Source organism: Olea europaea, unplaced genomic scaffold (genome assembly GCF_002742605.1).
Source record: "Olea europaea var. sylvestris unplaced genomic scaffold, O_europaea_v1 scaffold1997, whole genome shotgun sequence".
In the NCBI taxonomy this organism is placed as follows: domain Eukaryota; kingdom Viridiplantae; phylum Streptophyta; class Magnoliopsida; order Lamiales; family Oleaceae; genus Olea; species Olea europaea.
In genome coordinates this window covers 60,253-83,526 of record NW_019237843.1, presented here as the reverse complement: position 1 = coordinate 83,526, position 23,274 = coordinate 60,253, and the positions used below count along the sequence as shown (strand labels likewise).

Sequence of the window (23,274 nt, the reverse complement as noted above, 5' to 3'; positions counted from 1 at the left end):
TAAAAGTGTTTCAAATCTTCTCCTGCAACATAGAGAAATAGTCTCGTAGCTGTAAGGAAGCAACAAGTGATAGAGAAATATGTCCCTCCAGGGGACTCAATTATTAAGTAAATTTAAATAATTCTACCCCTAATAGCTTGATGTGATGTCATTGGGTAGGGAAGATACATAAATTTTGACTTAAATAATTGCGTACCACACAATCAATCACTACCTAAACACTGTCTTCCTACTCTAACAAGTTCGCAAAAACGTCAATGACTCTAGAAAAGCAAATAATTTTTCCCATAAAACAGGTTCGCGTAAACCCCATAATTATCAACAGTATGTTCGTGAACTGCATATAACTGCAAACCATGTCTATAGCTTAGGAGGAGCCAAATCTTTGCACATAAATAATTTTGTCCCACATACTCCACTATTACGTGAATGTTGGAATCTAACGCCTGACAGTTTGGAAAATGTCAGTAGCTCTGTCGAGGCAAAGATTCCCCGCGTGATACAACGCATATATCGCCTAGCCACTGCACCTTCTATAGGCCTACTAATGGAATCAATAATTGTCAGCACTAACTGTACAATATTAATTGCATGCATTGCAAAGGCTCCTGCTATAAGAAGGTTATTCCCCTAATTGGCGAAGTACCGGGTCACGCAAATATAGTTTGAATCACAGTGGCAACTTGACGCTGAGGAGTATAGTGAATATATTTGTGTGCCGTGCTATCGTTTTTTGGAGATGACAGACACGTTTGGTTCGCATACGTCATCGGAGATCGATTGTGACCTCATGTCGAGCTCTTGTTCGGACGACGGTTCGAATGACGACGTACTGCAGCAGTTGGAGACGGATATGGTGGTGTGGCTACAGTATTGTCATATCGCTGAGCGGATAGTGCACCAGTACCTCGTGCCAGATCCGGCCCACCGTTACTTATTTTCTACAACACGAAGCGGCCATATATTCATGTTGCAAAATATGCATGTATACCTGCAAACATGCTTTCAGGATTTTAGAATGTACTCGCCCATGTTCAGACACTTTGTACACGTTTTGAGAGATCGCTACGGACTAGAAAACTGTACGAGCATCAATATGTACGATCAGGTCTGAATGTTTTTGTGTATTATGACGCATGGGAAGGGATATCGGCAAGTGCAAACTCTGTTTGGACATTCGCTGCAGATCGTAGGCCATTATTTCAAGTGCGTGCTTCGCGCCATCGGTGCGCTGGCAGCAGACATGATCCGGCCTCATGAAAACTACAACCCTGGTGCTGTAAGTCATCACCCCGATCCGCAGCGATATCCGTTGTTCCAGGTATGTTTATGTTGCCTCACGTTGTCTCGGTGGTCAAATTACTTTTGTCGTAATTTATTCGAGTATTTGACGTGCTTTGAAAATGGACGTCGCAGGATTGTATTGGAGCTATTGACGGGACCTATGTGTGGGCGGTGTTGCCACGACGAAAAAGAATTAACTTCATAGGCCGAAAAGAGGTGCCCACTCAGAACGTCTTGGCCACTTGCGATTTCAACTTGTGCTTCACATTTGTGTTGCAGGGAAGCATGAGGCCCACGCACGACAGCCACATACTAGCCCGCGCGGTGCATAGTCCGGACATACACTTTTCAAAATCGACTGACGGGAAATATTACTTGGTGGACTCAGGATTTGCACATCGGTCGGGGTACATGGCACCGTACAAGGGGTCGGATGTACGTTACCACTTCCAAGAATTTCACAATCATGGTGGCGGCCGACGTCGATTGCGTAATGCACGCGAGAGGTTCAACTTTCATCACTCATCATGTGGAAACATTATTGAGCGTGCATTCGGAGTCTGGAAGCAGAGATGGAAGATTCTAGATAGGATGCCTAGTTATTCATATCGAGCCCAAATCGGTGTGGTCGTGGCAGCAATGGGAGTCTATAATTTTCTGCGACGCAACGGACAGCTCGATGAGGGATTCCGCAGGGCCGAGGAAGTTGACGATGAAGAAGTCGAGGTTGAGTTACCCGATGAGAAAGACAAAGCTGCAGCAGAAGAGGATGCTGTTGCGGACGAGAATGTGTCGTGGACCCAGTTACGAGATTACATAGCGCACACCATACGTTGAATAGGTTAACGCTACCTTATTGTTGGAAGCCGGTATGAAAGTGTAAATTACCACTGGAATGAATGTTGTAATGTGTGAATTTGTTTCGATGCAATGAACGCAAAAATATTATTTTCGTGAAACGAACGCCTGGAAATTAATTACATGCTAACGTTGGGGGACATAACAATTTTTTGTCTTTATTCTCATGTGTGAAAGGCATGTTTTCATAAGAGGGGTTGTAACGTCAATTTATCAAATTGTGAATGTATTCAATTTTGGAATTCAACATTTTCAACCCTATGTGTTAGGGAAAATCCATGCACTAACAACGTGGGTCCCGTTGGCCATCTATTTTTGACCGACAAAAATGGGAGGTAATGAAAGAAAATGGGGCTCAGACACAAGCTAAAATTGCTATTGGAAAAATAATCAGTAATAAAAAACTGTATTTACAGATTTTATTGGATAATAAGAAAAATTATTTGATTAAATGTTTTATGAACAGTGTCTCGCTCTGAGAGTGCATCCATTTTGGTTACATAATGTAAGTTTTGAAATATAAATAATAAGTTACCGATGATGATATTATTCTAACAACGTGTGAATTTAATCACAATAATGGTAATAGTAACATCTCGTTGTGTTAGTTTTTTCTTCATTTTATGGTGAAAGCATCCGTTGGGTCGTAAGAAGCTAACTAATTTAATTTCGTGACAAAAATAAGTAAATTGAAGTGACGTTTCATATAAGTAAGTGAAAATGACATTTAGTGCAGATTAATTGAGATATTAAATCAAATCAGAATCGTATTTCGCATTGCTCTAGGCAGATCTATCAAATAACCAACTCTAGCCAACCTTGACTACAAGAATCCTTTCTATCGACTTAGTGCAGACTTATCGACCAATAATTGGGCATAAAACATTACACATCAAGTCCTAACACTGGTCAATCACCCAATATAATTACAGAATCACGATTAAAATCAGGGATCAAAGAAGAAATGATGAATACAGGCACAATAGAGAGAGAAAAACTCAAGACACTCAAAAGTCAGAAAACTCAAAGTGTGTGAGATTCAAGAGTCTCAATACACCAAAATGGTAGAGTGGTTAAATCTCAACCATTAGATACATTCAACGGCCCAGATCATCCATAAAGAAACACAACTCGAGCGACCAAAATTTAGCTAGTGTGAGAATGCCATCTATCCAGCCCAGACAGCAAAGGAGAAAGAAACATTTTTCCACTTATATAGTTTTGGTTTGAAAAATTGAGGAAAGTTTGAACCCAATTCCAACAGTGATGGATATGAGTGCATACGCGACTTCACATAAATTAACATGGTTAGGAAAAAAAAAATTGTGCGTCACGTTACAATAATCAGGGAATAGCGTGTAATCAAACCAAAATTATTGAGAATAAAAAAGGTCGCGTCACAAAAAATTGAGGCGTGCATCACGAGGGATCAATGCCATTTTCCTACCGCACATTGACGCAACGTGCCAAGACTTTGGCAGTACATTAATAATAATGCGATATAAAATTTATTATAAATTATTGATTTCGATTTAACTATAAATTTTAAATTATTGTTCTCGTGCATGAAAATATTTACAGAAGCTCATTTCAACTAAAAAATAAATATTCGAAACTTTTTACCGTCTAATATGAAAAAATTATTTTTTCAATTACATGTTAAAAAGAAAAGAAAAACTTTATAATAAATCATAAAATGTGAACGCAAGGAAAAATCTATTTTAACTTATGATAGAGTCTTATCGTATTTAGATCACGATATAGTCTTGAAGTTTATTTTAAAAGGTAAAGTTCGAGCAACTTATATGTTAATTATTGTTTTCTCCATGTTAGTGATGTTATATTTTAACTTTAAGATGTCCTATAAAATGATGACTTTTTTGAGAATATCAATCTTGAAATTCTATTACCTATTAGATAAATTAAATTGCTTGTGCCAAGCTTTTTTAGCTTGTGACAAATTAAAATGTCAATTTTATTAAGAGCAATAATATAAATTCCCATATACTAATAACTATTCTCATTAAATTCACCTAAAATATTTTTTTTTATTTTCACTATTACTTTGGTAACATGCATATAATATTCACCAACAAATAAGATTTTCTAAATCCTTGTGGACGTGTAGTAAATGATTTACTTGAAAAATACAAAATAAAATCAAAAGGCAACGATAGTGAATATTAATGGACGTTGTATTCATTAAAAAAAAAAAAGAATCAAATAAACTTTCATGTTGGACGTAATATAAATAATGAAAATTAAGATCAAGGTATCCTTCATCAATCACCGTCCATTTAGATCCTCACCGAAACCCTTCACATTTTGCCGTACGACAAAGAGGCAAAATCACAAAAACAGAAATGAGATTCTTTGATTTTGACTCTTGGAGAAGTATCATAGTATGTGGTATTGACTATTGGACAAGTATCTTTTCTTTTTGATTCTTTTATTCAGACATAATTATAATTCATTTTAGTATTTCTTGCTCTTAAATAAATATTTAATTTATCATTATACTATCAAACTAGGGCTTCGTCGACTTTATGTGGACAGTGCCAGACGAATCTCAAGAAGGTGTGGATTTGTAAATACTTTGAATACTTTCTTTTATATTTAGCCCATATTTAGTGGGATTAAAACAAACTTTTTGTAGATTTTGATAAAGTTGATGAAATGTGTGATTGAAAAGTTATGGATCCCATAAAATACGTTATTAAAATTAAATGTTGATTTTAACTTAAATAAAATCTCGATTTTAATTCATACCAAACAGGATATTAGCAAATCAATATAAATAGCTTTATACTTGTTCTTCAGACGTACTTTATGATTAAAGAAATGAGGGACATTATTTTTATTTACATACAGGGCACTCGGAATACCAGGATCGATCTCGACTTTAGTAGAAAACTCATTTTGTCAGTCACACAATTGAAATTCAGCCCCCATTTGGTAGCAATTTTTCACTCCAAAAAATCAATTTTTTTACCGTTATTTTACTATTCCAACTATCATTTTGACTTTTCACTCACAGATAGGACCCACATTTCTCTCTAACGATCAAAAAATCAATTCTCATAATCATTACTGAACATGCCCTTAATCATCGTGGACAAATTTAAAAAAAGAAGTGAATTATAATGACCAATATTGACTCTTATATCTAAGCTAAAACAAAACTTGCGGGTTTAAAAAAATTCCATAAGATTTGTTCGATTGAAAAAATTAGATATCGGATTGAAAACCAATTTTTTAAAATCAATAAGATAGCTTCAAAACTAGTTGATTCATTTAAAGAAAGAAAGAAAGAATTTATGCTTTCTATTTATTAATTTTTTAACCAACGTTGATCTTTGATGTTTCTGAATTAATATATGGGTACATTGAATATGGACACATTAAAAAATAAAATTTAATATACATAGGTGCTGCTAAATGGATTGATTTTATCAACGTCCATATATATAATATGTAATCATAATTAAACGAAATTATTGCAAGCAGTCCCCAAACATTTCAATTAGTTGCATTTCAGTCTCTATTCATTTTTTGGTCGCACCTTGGTCCCTAAACTGTCTTAAATTAATTATTTTGTCGGCAAAATAATTAATTGAAACTGGAGGACGGCAGGTAGGTTTAGGTTATCACACTCTTCAATTATAAATTGCAAAAGATTGCCATAACATTGTCGACTTTGGGCCTTGGGAATACGGCTCTCCGTCAATCTTAAGAGGTATCCTTTTTGCTCTTTCTACAAATCGATCAATTTTTTCACTCATTAAAAGCCTCGAATCCTTCGCTCTCATAACGAAATAACCAGATCTTCTGCAAACAAATCAAGAAAAGAAAATTTCTGTAAGGTTTTATTTGATTCTCTTGCTTTTGTTTCTTTAATTTCTGCAGATTTTATCGATTGTACGTGGATTTTGATGATGTATATGTTATCTTTTCTGTTGTGTGTTTATGGGCTTTATTACTGAATGGGGTGAATTCTGATGATGTATATGTTGACTGTTTATATTTGTGTTTTGTATCTCTCTCTCTCTCTCTTCCTTTTTTTGTTTTCCTGTTCTGTTGATTCTATAAAGAACGAGAAATTTGTAAATCTCAGGTTTTGGTTGTGAACCCGGAATTTGTTTATGGTGGGTCTTTGGGATCTCTTATGCTTCTGAGATCTTGTTTGAGCCCCTTTTTTTGGTAATGGTGTATTTTCGAGCCGTTGATTGATGGAAAAAATAAGGAAAAGTTCTAAGTTTGCTCGTAATATTATTTTATGAAAGAAAATGTATTTTGGAAGATTGAGACTAGGAAAAAGTTAATTTCACTACTTTAATTAACTTGTTAAAGAAATTATTTATCTTTAAACTTACTTATTAGCTAGAGGGCTGAAAGGATGTACTTTATTTGCCTTTAGTGTGAGTAAAAGCACAGTTTGTCGAGCTTAGATAAAGTAAAATCCATACTTTTTTCCTATTTTAATCTACTCTAAGCGCTTGAAGATATTAATAAAACAATATAAGTTTGTCATGTTAACATGTTTAGTGTACATTATATGAGCTGGGAAAGCATCAGTGTTGTATGTAACTGTTTAATCTCTAGTAATAGGTTCTCGATATTTTCATCTGATAACAATTTCAAACTGACTTACTGAGAACCATAAGACGGAGCTTCGAGTGAAGAAGCATGGAGCCACTCGCTCGTCTCTTCTCATAATTCTCCGGACATCTACTGCCCTGTTGCTATGGAAAAAGGATGGTTACTATGCCATTTTTTGTCAAAGCTAAGGGGCATATATATATATATAGTGCTTGTGTAAAAGTGCTTTTTATTTTTTTTGGAGAATATATGTTAAAAGAGTAGGAAAGTTATAAAATATGATTTTATTTTTTTATTTTTTGTGTATGTTGAGAATGTGTGGTTGAAGTGAGTATAGGGGAAAAATGATTTTCATATAATCACTTTCAAACAAGGGCATAATAAGATTTTATCAAATAAAAAGCATCCATAATTGCAGTATTCAACTTCAAGCTCCTGCACTGCTGTTCATGGTATGACTTCGTAAATTTCTTATCTAACCTCATGGATCTGAGAATATTGGAAATGATTACGATTCAAGTATTTCTTTCAACATAGTTGCCATCTTGTTCTATGAACATTTTAATGAACTGATGTTTTATTTCATATTTGCGGGGATTGGAATTGATGTTTCGCCCTACTTCCATTACCAGAACTGACAGGAAAAAAATTGCGTTAAAATTTTATCTACAATGTGAAATGAAAAATATACTACGTTTGAAATTTTTTCCATTTGTTTGTATTACTTTCTTAACCATTACAATCTCAGAATTACTTTTTAATTTGGAGAGACTAATCATCAAACTGCTGAACATGTTTGTATTAGGTAAACATGGCAACTGCAAGCCTTCCCAACAGCTGCATGCTCAGAAGTGCACCACCACAAGCTAGAAGTACAAGTGCCTTTCTGAGGAGCCCGTCCTCTTTAGGATCCGTGAAGAGCATCTCCAAAACCTTTGGCCTGAAAGCTAAGTCAGGTTTCAGAGCATCCGCGATGGCTGTTTACAAGGTCAAGTTGATTGGACCAGATGGCACTGAAAACGAATTTGATGCTCCTGATGATTGTTACATCCTCGATTCGGCTGAGAGTGCAGGCATTGAGTTGCCATACTCATGCAGGGCTGGCGCGTGCTCAACCTGTGCCGGGAAAATGGAATCAGGTTCTGTTGACCAGTCGGATGGATCTTTTCTTGATGATAACCAAATGAAGGAAGGTTACTTGCTGACCTGCATCTCCTACCCGACTTCAGATTGTGTGATTCACACTTGTAAGGAGAGCGAACTTTACTGAACATTTGCTCGAGTTTGTGGTTCTAGCTTATTAGCTATAATGCAAAGCAATTCAACATTGCTTGTTATGTTGTTTTCGAATATTGATGTCGTAATTAGCAAAACTGGCTGTTTTGGAACTTTTGAAAGCTCGTGTTCAAGTTGTGTTTGTCTAATGCAATCGCCTTTCGTACCCATTGTTGTTCTCTCGTGCTCTTCTTTCTTTGTTTAGGTTGAGAAGGGGTTGCTAGTCCAAGGTAGAGAAGTTGAGGGATTATTGGTACCATCAAACAGTTGTTCTCTCTAATAAAATTATTGTTAGTTTTTAATATTCAGTTATACAATTTGTGGTAGTAGTTTTTTGTTATAAAAAATTATGATTATTGTGCTCTACTAGACAATATATTACGGAGCAAAAAATGTGTTTCTAGTATTGTATATCGAATATGCCTTTGTAATTTTCCGAACATAAAAAGTCAAGAATTAAGCATTAAGAAGTTTGTATTCATAAACCAACATATTGAGTATAGGTCTTAATGAGAGTTTATAAATACGTGATTATGTGTGTGATACACTCACAAACACAAAATTGGCATTTATGGAAGTAATTTCTCTAGGATGTAAGATAACTAAATTTTCAGTGATAATGTCTAAAAAATATTTAAAATTTTGTGGGCTTCTAAACTTGCCATTTATGGACTCAAATTTAGAACTCTGATCATATTGAGTCGAAGCCCAAACTCTAGTTTTTGTGTCATGATAGTAAAAGTCCAACTAAAAGTAAAATTACTACGTATATACACTAACCTGTGACTGGAAATTGAAATATGCTGCACTCCGAAACCTTTGTTTTTTTTTTTTTTAGACTCATAATAAACTGAATTAATTGGAAAATATTGGCTCTTCAATGAAACATTGATTTAACAATGTTACCATCCAAATTATCTACTTGCAGGGCGGATCCAGACAGTTCGAATTGTGGAGTCAAAAATGAAATTTTTTTCGAACAACGTATCATTAACGAAAATAAGATCATATGCTACTATAATAGCATTTGGGTTTGGGCCTTTTGCACATTGGGCTAGGGAAATTAATTATGTTGGCTCACTACTTTGACAAAAAATTACGTTTTAAGTAAGGGGGAAAAAAGAAAAAAAATCCAAAAAACCATGAGGTCATTTGACCCTACATGACCCCACGTGGGTCCGCCAGTGTCTACTTGGCCATTTCATTTTCATGTTGTTGTTATCCAAGAATACTATAAATTTGAAATACAAAATTCAATCTTGTTCAACAAAATCATAATGAATATATAATTATTTTATTCAACAAAATATGATGAAATTCATCTTAACTATCTAAAAATTTCAATTCAAAGTACGGAATTTCAGTTTGCTACCGAAATGAATATAATAACTTGCCTGTCCCATTATAGCAATTTTTGATAACATTAACAAGACACAAGATGCAGTCAATGTGAACTCGCATGATTCTAACATAATGAGAGCATATGATGGATTTGTAGACGAGTCTCCTACGTTGATTGTGCACGTATGGTTGAAGATAAGAATGCGGTAAAAAGTATGGAGAACGTAACTATGATAATAAGTGGAAGTTAAGGACTTTTTGTTCAAGTAAATTGCGGTGTAGCGATATAGCTCCAGTGCAAAATACAATCAGAAATTAGAGATAGATCAAATATTATACACAAAATAGGGTTAATTCTTAGAAACGGGTCACAAAGATTGAGAAAATTCCGGGATAAGAGGATTATTCCTTGAGAGAGTTACATCTGCCACGAGTAACAAAAGTAGCCAAAATTTTAGGGGCCAAAATTCAATATTTTTAAATTACGGCTGATAATAAAAATAAAGTACACCATATATAGACGGACCTACCAGTAAGTCATTGCTGATATATCCACTGAAAATTTATGGAAATTATTGGAGTATTTGAAATTGAACGGACTTGACGGTTTGGGTCAGGGGTGGATTCTAAGACCTGATTTGAGTGATATAAGGTGGAGTGCACAGGTTATAGTAGTTTTGTGCTTTTTTTCTTTTAACCCAAAGTGGTGACAACACGCTACATCGTCCCCTTATCACAGGTATTTCCATCCAACCGTAACGCATTATCTGCGCTGCCCGAATTTCCCAGTCGCAACTTGGACGTGTCAGTTGCGACCATGGGGGACGTAAGTCACTCTCCCACCAAATTTGGTGACGCGGGTTGGTATTACAGTTGGAAGTCTCGTTTTGAGTCAATGTTGGACCATTCCTATCAAGTGGTGAATAATATTGACCATGCTGGAAACTAGAGGGATGACGGAATGCATTTGGGGTGGATTCTTGAGCTTGATTCTAATTGAAGTGTGATGGATTTAGAGATGGCAAAATAACCCTTCCCGCCCCGACAGGTTGGCGGTGCGGGGAGGGGCAAGGCATCCACCCGACGAAGAAGTAAAAAAAATCATACCAAAATTTCAAGAAATATAAACCCATAAAATTTACCTTGCATGAAAAAAGAGAAATGTAGCAAATTAATTCATAAAAAAAAATAATAATAAATATTTGATTGTGAAGATCTCGATGCATTGAGGCAAGACCCACAAATCTATAGATACAGTTCTTTGTAGTCATAGCATAGCTATGCTTCGCTTCATTTATACCAAATCTGTGAAATCCAATTGTTGTTTCTCGATTTCTCTATTTTTATATAGCCCTTTTTATAAATTTAAGCATTGGAACTTTCATTCTAAAGTCCATTTTGCTGATTTATTATTTTGTATATTCTCCAGGTGTTCTTTTCTTGGCTGAAAATTTTTCAATTTTGGAAAAAAAAAAAAAAAGGACAATGGGGCAACAAACGGGACAAGCTACTGCCCTGAACCCGACCCGTTTCCATTTTTAGATGGATTGCATTAATGTCATGAGTTATGGCTTTTGGACAAAATTGATTACCTACAATAGAAACAAAATGTATAAGTGATCTAATCGGCGTCTCTCTTCTTTAGTTATGTTCATTCTAATGAGTTAAAATATACCCTCAATGTGGTATACAATTTTTTAGTCCTTTGTGATGAAATATTTTTAAATTGTGCTAAAAATGATTATAAACTTGTCATCCTTGGTAGATCAACCGTAAGCCCAATACTAAAAGACAAATTCAACCTACTACTAATGAACAAAGCGAATGAATGAAACCTTGGAAAATTTATTAGGCCCCTGTTTGTGCCATATTTTTGGCTCATATTAATGAAAAATTGGACCGTTTGGTCCTGCAACTCTCTGACACCCATTAAAGAGTCACATGGTAGAAATATATATTCTTTCCTCCTTTGCCCTTCTACTGCTTTCCCAAAACACTCCGTGTCCGGACTCTCTTTAGTAACTAAAGTCCCATTTTCGTCTCCAGCAACGCCTTCTGTAGAAGACCCTCCATTCATTTGCATGATTTTCGCAAAGGTCAACGGGAAGCGACCATCAACCGACAACGAAGCAAGAATACAAGGTACCGTCTGGGATTCATTTTCGCCTAGGCATGCGTTCGTGTTCCCAGCCTACACAAATTCTTTTCGATCGGCAAAAAGTCGGTAATCCAATGCCGGCATCCCTGCTGCCTCTGGTTGAAATCGACGACAAATCTCATGGATCCACACTCTACTGAGGTAAGCCGACGGCTAAGCACACCATTTACGGTTCATATTTTACTTTTGTTTTTTCCGACCAGTTGGCGCTCCCTCTCATAGATAGGCTCCGACCCACAGCAAGAATCTTCCGATGCACGAGTACCTGCAAACAGGGGCTTAGAATCAAGAAGAAACGCGAGGTGAAAGCCGACAGAACTGATGACGTTCATAGCAACTTGTGAAACTGCCATTGCTGAAGGCCATCGCCATGGCAGGTGTTTCACGAAACAAGGCTGGGAGCGTGTGGTTGCATTATTCAATTCGTCGTCCGGCCACAATTGGACAAAACAACAACTCCACAACCACTGGGATACAATGCATCGTGACCACAAATGCCTCCGCGAACTCTTATCCTGCAACGGGGTCGAGTACGATCCGCCAACGGGTCACATTGTAGCATCTGAGGAGTGGTGGACGCAAAAAATCAGGGTAAGGCGCCTATTTTGAATTTGCAGCGTTTGTAACGTTTCCATTAATCACCACAACCTACAACCCAGACACAAATCGATGTGCCCTGTAACTATAGGATGGTTTGTTTTTGTTTATTTGAGCATGCACATACCATGTTGTTGCCGGAAATTAAACTAAAGTTGTTAATCTTGCATGCCATATGAAACGCAAACAAGGATCTGATTTCGGCTTTTGTTATTTCTTTGCTTGTGTACTTTAATTCGCTCTAATATTTGATAACAACTTTAACACAACTAGGATGTTTCAGATACTCTCATACCTTGTTAATTTCTTCGAGTGAAACTTCATGGGTCAATAGTTCATCCAGCTAAATTTCCTGTTCAAACAACATTTTTTCAGTCCATGTACGAGAAGGCATAATCAATTATTTTAGGGAAGTGGTGAAGGTGTGTTTTCTTTTTTCAACAACTTAAATTTTTAAACAAGGTGATTCAATCAATAAAGCTTCTAGATTTCATCGTGAAACTCGAAATGGATTCATACCTTATTTATGCATTTCTCAACTATTTTAAGGAGGTTTGTTTGAGGTCTTTCTCCACCATAAATGGACCCCTTAATTGTCCTACCAAACAAGAGCAGAATGTATTTGAGCTCCCCACTTAAATGAAGTCCTGCACCAACGAAAACTATTGTCCCAAGTCCATATTTAAATGACACGATTAAAAAGAAATTAGTCTTATGTCATGATCAATAGGAAAAGCCATTACTGATACTGAAATTGACAGGAAAATTTGAAGAATTTTACCACTTTGGATCCTTCAATTGCTTCATTTAGCAGCTCTGGAACTCTAGTGCACTCATAACAGTAATCCACCTCCAGTCCACCTGTGGTCTCTTTGATCAATTCTGATACAGGTTTATCAGATTCTTTTGGATTAATAAATTCGGTCCCTGCATACCATGTTGTAACTAATTGATTCTTACATTCGGTTGGTTAAACACTACAGTTAGGCAATCAATTAAGCAGGTTACAATTAGTTAGAATCAATGAAACTGTTACTTGTAATCTGGTAGTCGTTATAACTGATGTATATATATACACTTCTTGTATATCTCTTGATCTGTGGCTATAAGTAGGACCAAGAGGGCTGAGAATAGAATATGAGCAAGAGGGGAGCATTTTCTGTTGAGAGAGAGTGAGATTGAGAGAGAAAAGTCTCTGTAGACAATCTTTGAAACTTCCTGTGACTTTCTTCTGGTTGGGTCTCGGTTGAGTGATGAGTTCTTTGTTTTGTAAAACCATCACTGTGTAATATCCTCTTGAATGGCAGATTGAATGTGAAAGAAAATTCCTGCAAGTTGGTTGATGAAAATTTGTCCCAGAAACATTGAATTCTTGAGTCCATTAATCTGATTTTTGCTGAGTTTCTTTCTTGCCATTAATAGGATTTTTGCTGAGTTTCTTTCCTACCAGGATATGTTTGTCTATAGCATATTTCGACTTTCATACATTTTTTATATTTTTTTTGCATTCATTACTGCAGGAAAACAAAGACTACAAGGATTTCAAGGACAAAAATGTGAGTTAGATTTACATCCGCTATCGCGTGCTATTTGGTGAAAGCTACGACAGTGACAAGTATGCAACGACCCCGAGCCTGTTGTCTAGAACGGGCTTAGCTGTGTTTGAGAATAGTGCAGCAGAGGACCACTTGGATGACATTCCCGTTGATGGAGAAGGCAGCGATTCTAGGGATAAGGGAGACAGTGGAACTGGTCTAGCAAGTATGAACACTTCGAGTGCTCGAAGTGGTGAGAAATGACAATCGTCCACAAAGGGACGGAAGGGGAAGCACAAGAAAATTTCGGCTCGTGATCTCTCATTTTTCGTGGAACGAGCGACCATTGCATCGAAGAAGTGGCCGCGAAGCTCAATAGCGTCATACATGATAACGAGAACGTCGGGGCTGCATGTATCGAGGAGTTGCTCGCGACAGGACGGCTACAGCGTCGCACCCCTCTGTATTTCTATGCCTGCACACTCTTGGCGCATAAGCGCTATCGGGATATGTTATCTGTCATGAGAGATTCGAACGAAAAGTTTGAATGGATTGAATGGCAGTTCAATGAGCGTGGCAAATCACTCCACTAAGAGTTCACTGTTTGTTACATACTTATGTAATACTGTAGTGGTGCACCCGAACATTTAATTTTTCCTGTACTTTTAACTACTCATAAATGGAGGGGTTGGACACTTGTGTGTTTGTACTAATGTTATGTAGCTACTATTGTCAATATGTATTGCTTACTGTTGTAATGTACTTTGGTTGATTGTGGAAGGCGGGTTCGAGCGAGAAATTGGAAATAATTTGGGCCAATAAAACCATATGAATGCATGGTCGAGTCATGGAGTTCAATATGATGGAGGTAATAAGCTCAAAGACCGAGATTTCATGAAGGTAGAGGAAGCCAAACAAACTGGGAGCAATTGTGCCAAATATGTAAAACCCATTACTCTCAACGTTGATCAAGTTAAATTAAAGGAGAAATTGAAGAATAATATAGGAAAAATCCATTACTCTCAAACCTTGATCAAGTTAATAGGATTTATTCTTAGGAGTCTAGTTACGTTTCTACAATAGTTTAGGAGTTTAATTCCAATTTTAATTAGGTTTAGGGAATGTTAGTATAAATAGGATTATTCATTGTATTTTTTACAACTTGTATCATGTTGCGTATTTTACTCGTGTTGAATAGCATGTCCTATATATGTACTCATTTTGCAGAGAATCTTACAGCCCATTTTTGCTGTATAACATGTCTCCAATCATGCAGCCTTTGTCTTTTTTGTTTTCATTCTCCTAATCAATTAGCCCACTTGCTACAACAAGGCAAACTTAGTTTTTGCATTCCCCTATATAAATGAATGTCCCCCAATGGGTGGCTAAGAACCTTATTACGATAACGTGTTCCTGGATTGGTGGTACGCTATGGGTGATCTGAGCTTTGATTGCGTGCTACAACCAGGATCCGATGTAGAAGAAGAGCTCGAGGATGAGTTGTTCGACCGTCTTGCGAATGACGTGACAACTCGGGTCACATTTTCAACCATTACAGGGACCGATGCTCGGATCTATTATCGCACACAGCGAAATCGGGTGCGACAATTCCTGTTCTCCATAAATGGGCACATGTTCATGATGGATGCTATGAGCGGGAATGGAAAGATGTGCTACCAGGAGTTCCGAATGTACTTACGAATGTTGCGCCACTTTGCACATTTGCTGCGAGACGAATACGGTTTAACAAGTAGCCAGCAGGTAGATATCTACGAGAAAGTTGGTATGTTCCTGTGCATACTTGCACACGGGAAGGGATATCGACAAGTGACAACGATTTTCAGTCACTCTTGGCAAACCGTCTGTCAATTCTTCAAAGAGGTGCAACGTGCCGTCATGTCGCTATCTGAACGTATTATACGATCGACGCATAACTACAATGACGGTGTCGAGCCACACAAGCCGGACCCGAACAAGCATCCACTATTTCAAGATTGTGTTAGGGCTATTGACGGAACACATGTGCGAGTCGTGCTCCCGCGTCACGAACGGGTGAACTTCATTGGTCAAAAAGGAATACCAACCCAAAATGTGTTAGCTGCATGTGATTTCAATTTATGTTTCACATTCGTTCTTGCTGGTTATACCGAGAACACGCATGACGCGTCGATTCTAGCTCGTGCTATATACAGCCCGAAGATAAAATTTCCGCAGCCAGCAACGAGAAAGTATTATTTGGTGGATACCAATTTTGCTCATCGGCCAGGATATATGGCCCCGTACAAAGGTTCAGACATACTATATCACTTTCAGCAGTTTCGCGACGAATGAACAGGTCAGCGTCGTAGGTTTCGAAATGCTCGTAAGAAGTTCAACTTCAGGCACTCTTCGTGCAGGAAATGTTATTGAACGTGCATTTGGTGTATTGAAGCAGAGATGAAAAATCCTTGATCGTACGCCTAGTTACTCGTTCCCAACACAAGTTGCAATTGTCTTAGCTACTATGGCCGTTCACAATTTTCTGCGTCGTTCGGGATTTGTGGACGAGGCGTTCGCAAGAGCGGAAATGGATGATGACATTGCCGAGGTGGAGTTACCTAATTCTGAGGATGAAATTCAGGTCGAAGTAAAGGCGCCGGAGATACCACGGAATGAGTGGGATAGACTTCGCGATAACATGGCACAACAACCGTGACGATCGCATTTAGGGACCTCACGTGCGGCACGTGAAAATTGGTTTGAAGGTACTTCAACACTTTGTTTCAATGTTGTTGTCACCGTTGCAAGAGTTCTATCCGTGTGTTATATGTATGTACTTATGTAGAATGTGAAAATTGGTTTGAAGATACTTCAACACTTTGTATTTTTTTTTTCCATTCACAATAATTGTAGGGACCATCCGCCTATTGGCATCTTTTTTTTTTCATTTGCTTTTAATTTACGTTGTGTTCGGTTCAAGGGGGGACGTTTTTGTTATTTTGAGTTTTTATTTTTTTGTTTGCAAACGTCTAAGCAATTAAAATAGTCACCTAAAAATCTCGGACGTGATTGTATCTGTCTTCATTGTGTTTAATAATGCAAAAATATGGTTGACACTTTTGACTATTCTTTGCCCACTTTTGTGACTGTCTTCATAATGCAGCCTTTTGACTATTTTTTGCCCACTTCTGTGACTTTCCACAATTTGCTGACACTTTCACGTGGTATGGGCAAAATCGGAAATTTTATGCTTCTTGACTGCTGCAACGTCTGATAAATGCACTGTATAGGAGCCCACCATCACAATTGAAACGGTCGAATTTTTCATTAAAATGAGCCAAAAATATGGCACAAACAGAGTTTAGACTTGACTATTGAATCACAAAATTTACTCATATAAAGCCATTTTAGTAATCTCAAATTTTGTTGCCAAGCATATAAATGGGGAGGATTTTTACATTGCTTATTCCCCAAACAAAGAAAGTGGATTATCTTGAGAAGATTGACACTTGTGACAAATATATGTGCCTTTCTTAAAGGTAATATAAAATGTTTATCATGAGGAAATGTGAAACGTCAAATTATAATGCATGATATCTTTTCTTCAATTCTTGCTTTCCACGTTTTTTTTATGGGTTCTTAGTGAAAAGAGTTCTATTAGATTTTTTTTTTCCATTTAATTTATAATTTAATAATTTTTTTCACTTTTATTTGGTTTTACACCATTGAATGTTTGTAGAATGATACTTTTCATTTTAATAATTTCATTTTTTTTGGTCTATTTTTGTTTGTTTTTGTTAATCGCAGTCATTTTACCAGAAATTACAACAAATCTTGACATTTGTATTAATTATTATAAGATAATTATTGGAGTTTTATACATGTGATGTAAATTATTTTATGATGAATGAGTTCATAAGATAGTTGCCAAAACATTACAATTTTCAATCATATGAATATAGAAAATAAAAATTAGAATAAAATTTCTGTTGTTCTGGGAAAATAAAAAATATCGTAAGCACTCTGTATTATTAATATATCTTTTGTCAAGGAAAAAATTAGATTACTTTGCAAGGAATAACTAGTCAAAAATGAATAAATTAAGCTTATGTAAATATAGAAATTGTGTAAGGGTAACACTGTCATTTCACAAAGGCGCTGATCTGACCTTTACAGAAAAAACTAGAATCCGATGTGGATCGAGTGACGGCGTCGTGTAAACACGTGTCCCTAATCGGATTCGCGTCATCACGTTGCTTTATTTACATTATACTCCTTAATATTTTAACATTGTTTTACTTCGCGCTCTCTCAATTCTCAATCAATTGCACAAACAAGAATGGATAATTTTTTATTTTTATTATTATTATTTTTTTTGCCACTCATGAGGTGGCCGAGTTAGTGGATTAGGTAAACGTGGAGGTCTTTAATCACGAGTTCGATTCTCCATATCAACACTTTTTCGGTCAAGTCTGTGCGGTTTACCTGACTAACGTGGTTTGCAGGCTATTGCATCAGCTCAAAGGTTTACCTAGTGCACGTCCGAAGGGTAGGAGCTGTGGGTTCTCCCGTCATTAAAAAAAAAAAAAAGATGGATAAGTTTTAACTTATTTTTATATCTAATGATAATTCAGATCAAGTTGTCTAGAACCAATTAACAAAACATTAAATTGGTACGTGAAATTTCAGTAGTGCAATATTCTATCAATTAGAAGAGTGAATTGTAGCATATGGCAATGATTAAATAAAATATCTCCTGCACTTTGTCAAAGTTTCCTAGTGAAAAGCTTCGATTATCTTGTTTGTTGGTTAATATACTAATTGCGTTACCTATGACAACATGAATAGGAGAAAGAAAGAACATAATTGAATTACCTAATTAGATTCTAATTCTATTTTTGATAAAACCTGGATTCCATTTTTAGGGTATTTTTCTCTTTTTGAATCTTTCTAATCGTTTTCGTCGTAGTAATTAAAAAATAAGCGTGACAAGCGATACAAGTAAATTACAATGGTACAAGAAGAGCAATTTCCCAACTTTTTCTTTACTATTTCACCTATTTTTTCTCTGCAATTTCTTCAAGGGTCCTCAACACTTACATCCCTAGAAATTGGGGTCAAGAAGGTTCTCCCAACAAACCCTTATGTCTATATAGTCATAGTACGTCAAAAGTTGAAGAGAAAAATAGGTTAAATAGTAAAGAAAAGGAAAATTGCTCTTCTCGTATCGTTGTAATTTACTTGTAGAAAAACGAGTGAAAAAAATACAAGAAGAGCAATTTCCTGAATTTTTTCTTTGCTATTTCACTTGTTTTCAGAGCAATACAAGAAGAGCAATTTCCTGAAATTTTTTCTTTGCTATTTCACTTGTTTTTCTCTGAAATTTCTCGAAGTGCTTCAAACGGCAATACAAGAAGAGCAATTTCCTGAATTTTTTCTTTGCTATTTCACTTGTTTTTCTCTGAAATTTCTCCAAGTGCTTCAAGCTTTTATTTGAGGAAAAATATGAGGCTATCTTAGAAATCTATAAATATCTCGGCATATTTATATTATTTATTGTTTCAGGGCTCATTAGTTTGATTTTTCTAGACCTCAAAACGGAATGAAAGGGAAAACCATAAAATAGATATATACAGAATTCAAATACAAAATGACAACCTTTTTACTATAATAAAATACAAACTTTTGCACGATTTCATGCTGTACCTTAATCTAATAATTATTATCAGCAAATATTTTATTCAATACACTGATCGCGTACAAATATATATAGGCGCAGTTTGGGGGTTGTTGCAGTATACAGACGGCTCTTGTTCCCTGACCTGTTGGGACACATCCCGCTATTTACCTTCCTCACAAAGCTCTAGGAGCGGGGTGAGGCGATAGGGACCCCAAGGTTGGGGTTCAACCTTTTTTTTATATATATTACATATCTCAAGACATAAAGAAGCGTGGCTGAGATTGAGCAAAGCTGGCATATGGCAACGCAAATGGCCACCCTCTTCCGGGCTCTTCTTCTTCTGTTCACTCTTTCAGGTACTTATGCTTATTCTGTTCTTTAAGTCATTTTCAACGTGATATCAAGAAACGTTGAGTGTTTTCTATGTTAAATATCCTTTGCATGGATATTTCTTGCTGATAATTTTGAGCTCAGAAATTAAAAAGAATCAGAGAAGGAGATGTGGGTTTATGTTTTTGGGTTATTAGGAAATGGTGAATTATTTCGTTTTTGGAACACTGTAATGGGATTTCTCTGTTTTTCCTATTGTTCTGTTCTTCTAATTGAGGCGGCAGTGTATATATATTAATGTTCAAGATTCAGTTTATTTATTTATTTTTTTCCTAATTTAATTGGTGAAAATGTATTGTGGGATTTTTACCCTTTAACATGCACATGCTGAATACCAATCTTGGAATGGTCTTTGAGCTCTAGACAGATTGAAGTGCTTGCGAGACATTTCGGATTTGACACCATGTTGTGGGATTTAATCCTTAGCAAATTGTCGAGTTCATTTGTGAAATCGGCGAGAATTTAAATGAACAGGAATTTATTTGCATGTCTATGATTTCAATCCAAATTGTTGATGAATGAAAATGATCTAACTTATTAATCATTTCTTCTTTAATATTCGATTTCAAAGATGAGCTTAATTTTTGTGTTTAATTTACCCTGTCCAGATTTACACTTCTTTGACTTTCTTTTCCTCTGTGTTCAGATTCATTTGGCAGAATTTGCTGTCTCGGAGTTGGAATCAATTATGGCCAGATTGCGAATAATCTTCCCTCACCATCCCGTGTTGCATATCTCCTTAGATCTCTCAACATAAGTAGAGTTAAACTTTATGATGCTGATCCAAACGTATTAAGTTCATTTGCCAATTCTGAGGTGGAATTCGTCATTGGGCTCGGGAACGAGTATCTTGAGAAGATGAAAGATCCAGTTCAAGCTCAATCTTGGATTCAACAGCATGTTCAACCTTACATTTCCCAGACTAAGATCACGTGTATCACTGTCGGGAACGAGATTCTAACAGGCAACGATACTCAGTTAATGTCTAATCTCTTCCCGGCAATGCAGACGATCTATGGGGCACTTAGCAATCTCGGGCTGAGCAAGGAGGTGTATGTGACAACTGCTCATTCAATTGGAATCTTGGGTAATTCCTTCCCACCTTCCGCAGGCACATTCCTACCGGATCTTGCTGAGTACATCCAGCTTATAATCAATTTCCATTCACAGACTAAATCACCGTTCCTTATAAATGCCTATCCCTTTTTTGCGTACAAAGATAATCCTGGTCAGGTTTCACTTGAGTACGTTCTTTTCCAGCCTAATCCAGGCACAATGGATCCAATTACCAATTTGAAATATGATAACATGTTATATGCACAAATTGATGCTGTTTACTCAGCAATAAAAGCAATGGGCCGTACTGATGTACAAGTTAAAATTTCAGAGACGGGATGGCCGTCAAAGGGGGATCCGAATGAGGTAGGAGCAACACCACAGAATGCTAAATTATATAATAGTAACCTTCTGAGCCGGCTGCAGCAAAACGAAGGTACTCCAGCAAATCCATCGGTGCCAGTCGAAGTCTATGTTTTTGCACTTTTTAACGAGAACCTAAAGCCTGGTCCAGCTTCTGAGAGAAATTATGGACTCTATTATCCTGATGGTACTCCAGTTTATGATATTGGGATACGAGGCTTTCTTCCACGCATGGCTTATGCAGCTTCCTGGAAAAACGTAAGAAAATATATGAATTTGCACGAGTTTCTGTGCCCTTTTTTCTTCTGCTTCGAAATGCTGCATGAATTGTCTCGTCTGATGTTATCTTTACTCGCATTTTTCAGGAATTATCTTTCTTTGTTCTTTTTCTTTCCCTAGCTTCCTTGATATGTACTTTATAACAAAGGGATTCCTACATTGATTGGAAGGGAGGGAATTGACGAAGAGAAGATGACGAGCACTAAATTTCCCTTAACTTTTGTTTTCGGTGTATTCTCGGGGAGATTTTAGTGGTAAGTATTTCGATATCTCTCATGCTCTTTTATTTAGCATTAACGCGTGTATGGATAACTTACTTTTTCTTAATTTTAAGATAAAAAAACTTATTTATGTAAAAGTAACTTGCTTGTTTCCAACTTCGATCGATGAAAGTATATATTTATAAAACTTGCTTGTTTACATTTTTAACTTGGCCAAATCCCGAATAACTTTCTCAGATAACTGTTAATTGAATAAACAATAACTGTCTCAATCCTTAAATGGCTTGTAGTAGTGAATATGAATCTCAGAGTGAGAAAAGATTCCTATCTTCAGGACAAAAGTCCATAATGGCTTCTATCAGGAAAAAAAAATCTTATCTCAGTCCAAAGTTTGATAATGTGGAGTTTTTAATTAACCGCCAAAGTTGAAAGTAGCTGTTTCTGGCTCTGTTTTGTGAAAGCTCTATATGCAATTATCTCGTGTCTGTATCTCTTTTCCTTAGTTGCAATAAAGAATGTGTTGCATCGTTAAGAATGTTGGGCTAAGGTTGAAACAAATAACTTTTAATACCTTTTTGGATGGAAACGCATTCAAAAAACTTATAAGCCAAAAAAAAAAAGTGTTCCTTGGCCAAACATGCTCTAGGAACAATATTTATCCCGTGCCAACTTCGCATAAGCTTCACTATTGCCTCTGATCGTAGAATATCTGTATAACAAAAAATAGGTTTGACTGGTTCTAAACAGATTATAAATGGTAAATTCCAAGCTTAGTCTAGAAGGGAAGCCTTGAAACATATTGCCTACTCCTTATGTTGGTAGAAGATATTTTCTTGTCAATTCTCGACCTGTAGCATCATCCTGATGCTCGAGTCACTTGTCAGTTTGTGGTCTTCAACATCAAGGAGTCCATTTTTTATTATTATTTTTTTTTTTTTGTGCTCTTTTGCATCAGCAAGTTAACGAGGATAAGATTTATGGACGGACAGACATTCATAAAACGACGACCACCAAATTTCATCCCTGCTGACATTATACCGAAGGGATATGATTTGCCTGATCAGTGGATCAACATTCTTGAACAGGAAAAATCAAACTTTGCCATGATGTTTTCATTTGAACATGTTTCATGTTGTGTGAACTTGAAAAAATGGCTGCTAAAAATACACCAAGTTTTGTCTGGTTTGGTAGGCTATCACTTTAATAATTGTCAAAGACAGATTATAGCAGGCACAGCCTTTGCAATTTGCATTAATATACGAAGGGAAAAGATTAGTCCAGCCACTATATAGGAATATGACAGTTTTCCTTCATTATTCATTTGTAATTATATTGATATTTAATCTTTTATGTTTGTATTTGCAGGAAGTCAAATTCGAGTCTTCATTCACTGCCGATCAATTCAGCAGTTGGGATGTTTAGTTTATAGATACCATATACTTAGAATCATTTTGTTGAAGAGTGAGTTAGTTAAAGAAATAAATAAATAGCAGTCTTTCTAACCATTCAGTGATTGCCACCCGGCTATGAACTTGCTTGGGATATATGTAATTTGATGAAGTATTTTCATAATGCAAAAGACTTAGATGGCCGTATGTTCTCTACTTTTTTTTTTCCTGCTAATTTCATAAAATTATTAGTTAAATGCTTATGAATACA

General features: G+C 36.3%; 3 protein-coding genes across 6 annotated transcripts; all 3 read left to right on the top strand.

Moving 5' to 3' along the window:
* Window positions 1–739: 739 nt before the first annotated feature.
* LOC111379508 lies at window positions 740–2,121 on the top strand. The gene is made up of 3 exons (XM_023002895.1): window positions 740–985; window positions 1,145–1,321; window positions 1,417–2,121. The coding sequence occupies exons 1-3, from the start codon at window positions 740–742 to the stop codon at window positions 2,119–2,121; spliced, it is 1,128 nt and encodes a 375-aa protein (XP_022858663.1).
* Window positions 2,122–5,753: 3,632 nt separating this feature from the next.
* On the top strand, window positions 5,754–8,320 carry LOC111379506 (ferredoxin, root R-B1). Of its 3 annotated transcripts, none has more exons than XM_023002893.1 (2): window positions 5,754–5,878; window positions 7,547–8,320. In XM_023002893.1, exon 2 carries the CDS (start codon window positions 7,553–7,555, stop codon window positions 8,009–8,011), a length of 459 nt encoding a protein of 152 aa, XP_022858661.1. In that variant the 5' UTR covers window positions 5,754–5,878; window positions 7,547–7,552; the 3' UTR covers window positions 8,012–8,320. The 3 variants fall into 3 exon arrangements, with proteins under 3 accessions (XP_022858661.1, XP_022858659.1, XP_022858660.1); XM_023002891.1 differs by having other exon boundaries at window positions 5,767–6,000; XM_023002892.1 differs by having other exon boundaries at window positions 5,804–6,005.
* An 11,162-nt stretch (window positions 8,321–19,482) lies between these two features.
* LOC111379504 (glucan endo-1,3-beta-glucosidase 14) lies at window positions 19,483–23,219 on the top strand. Of its 2 annotated transcripts, none has more exons than XM_023002888.1 (4): window positions 19,483–19,662; window positions 20,343–21,373; window positions 21,481–21,648; window positions 22,981–23,219. In XM_023002888.1, exons 1-3 carry the CDS (start codon window positions 19,605–19,607, stop codon window positions 21,535–21,537), a joined length of 1,146 nt encoding a protein of 381 aa, XP_022858656.1. In that variant the 5' UTR covers window positions 19,483–19,604; the 3' UTR covers window positions 21,538–21,648; window positions 22,981–23,219. The 2 variants fall into 2 exon arrangements, with proteins under 2 accessions (XP_022858656.1, XP_022858657.1); XM_023002889.1 differs by lacking the exon at window positions 22,981–23,219 and adding an exon at window positions 22,571–22,974.
* The last annotated feature ends 55 nt before the right edge of the window (window positions 23,220–23,274 follow it).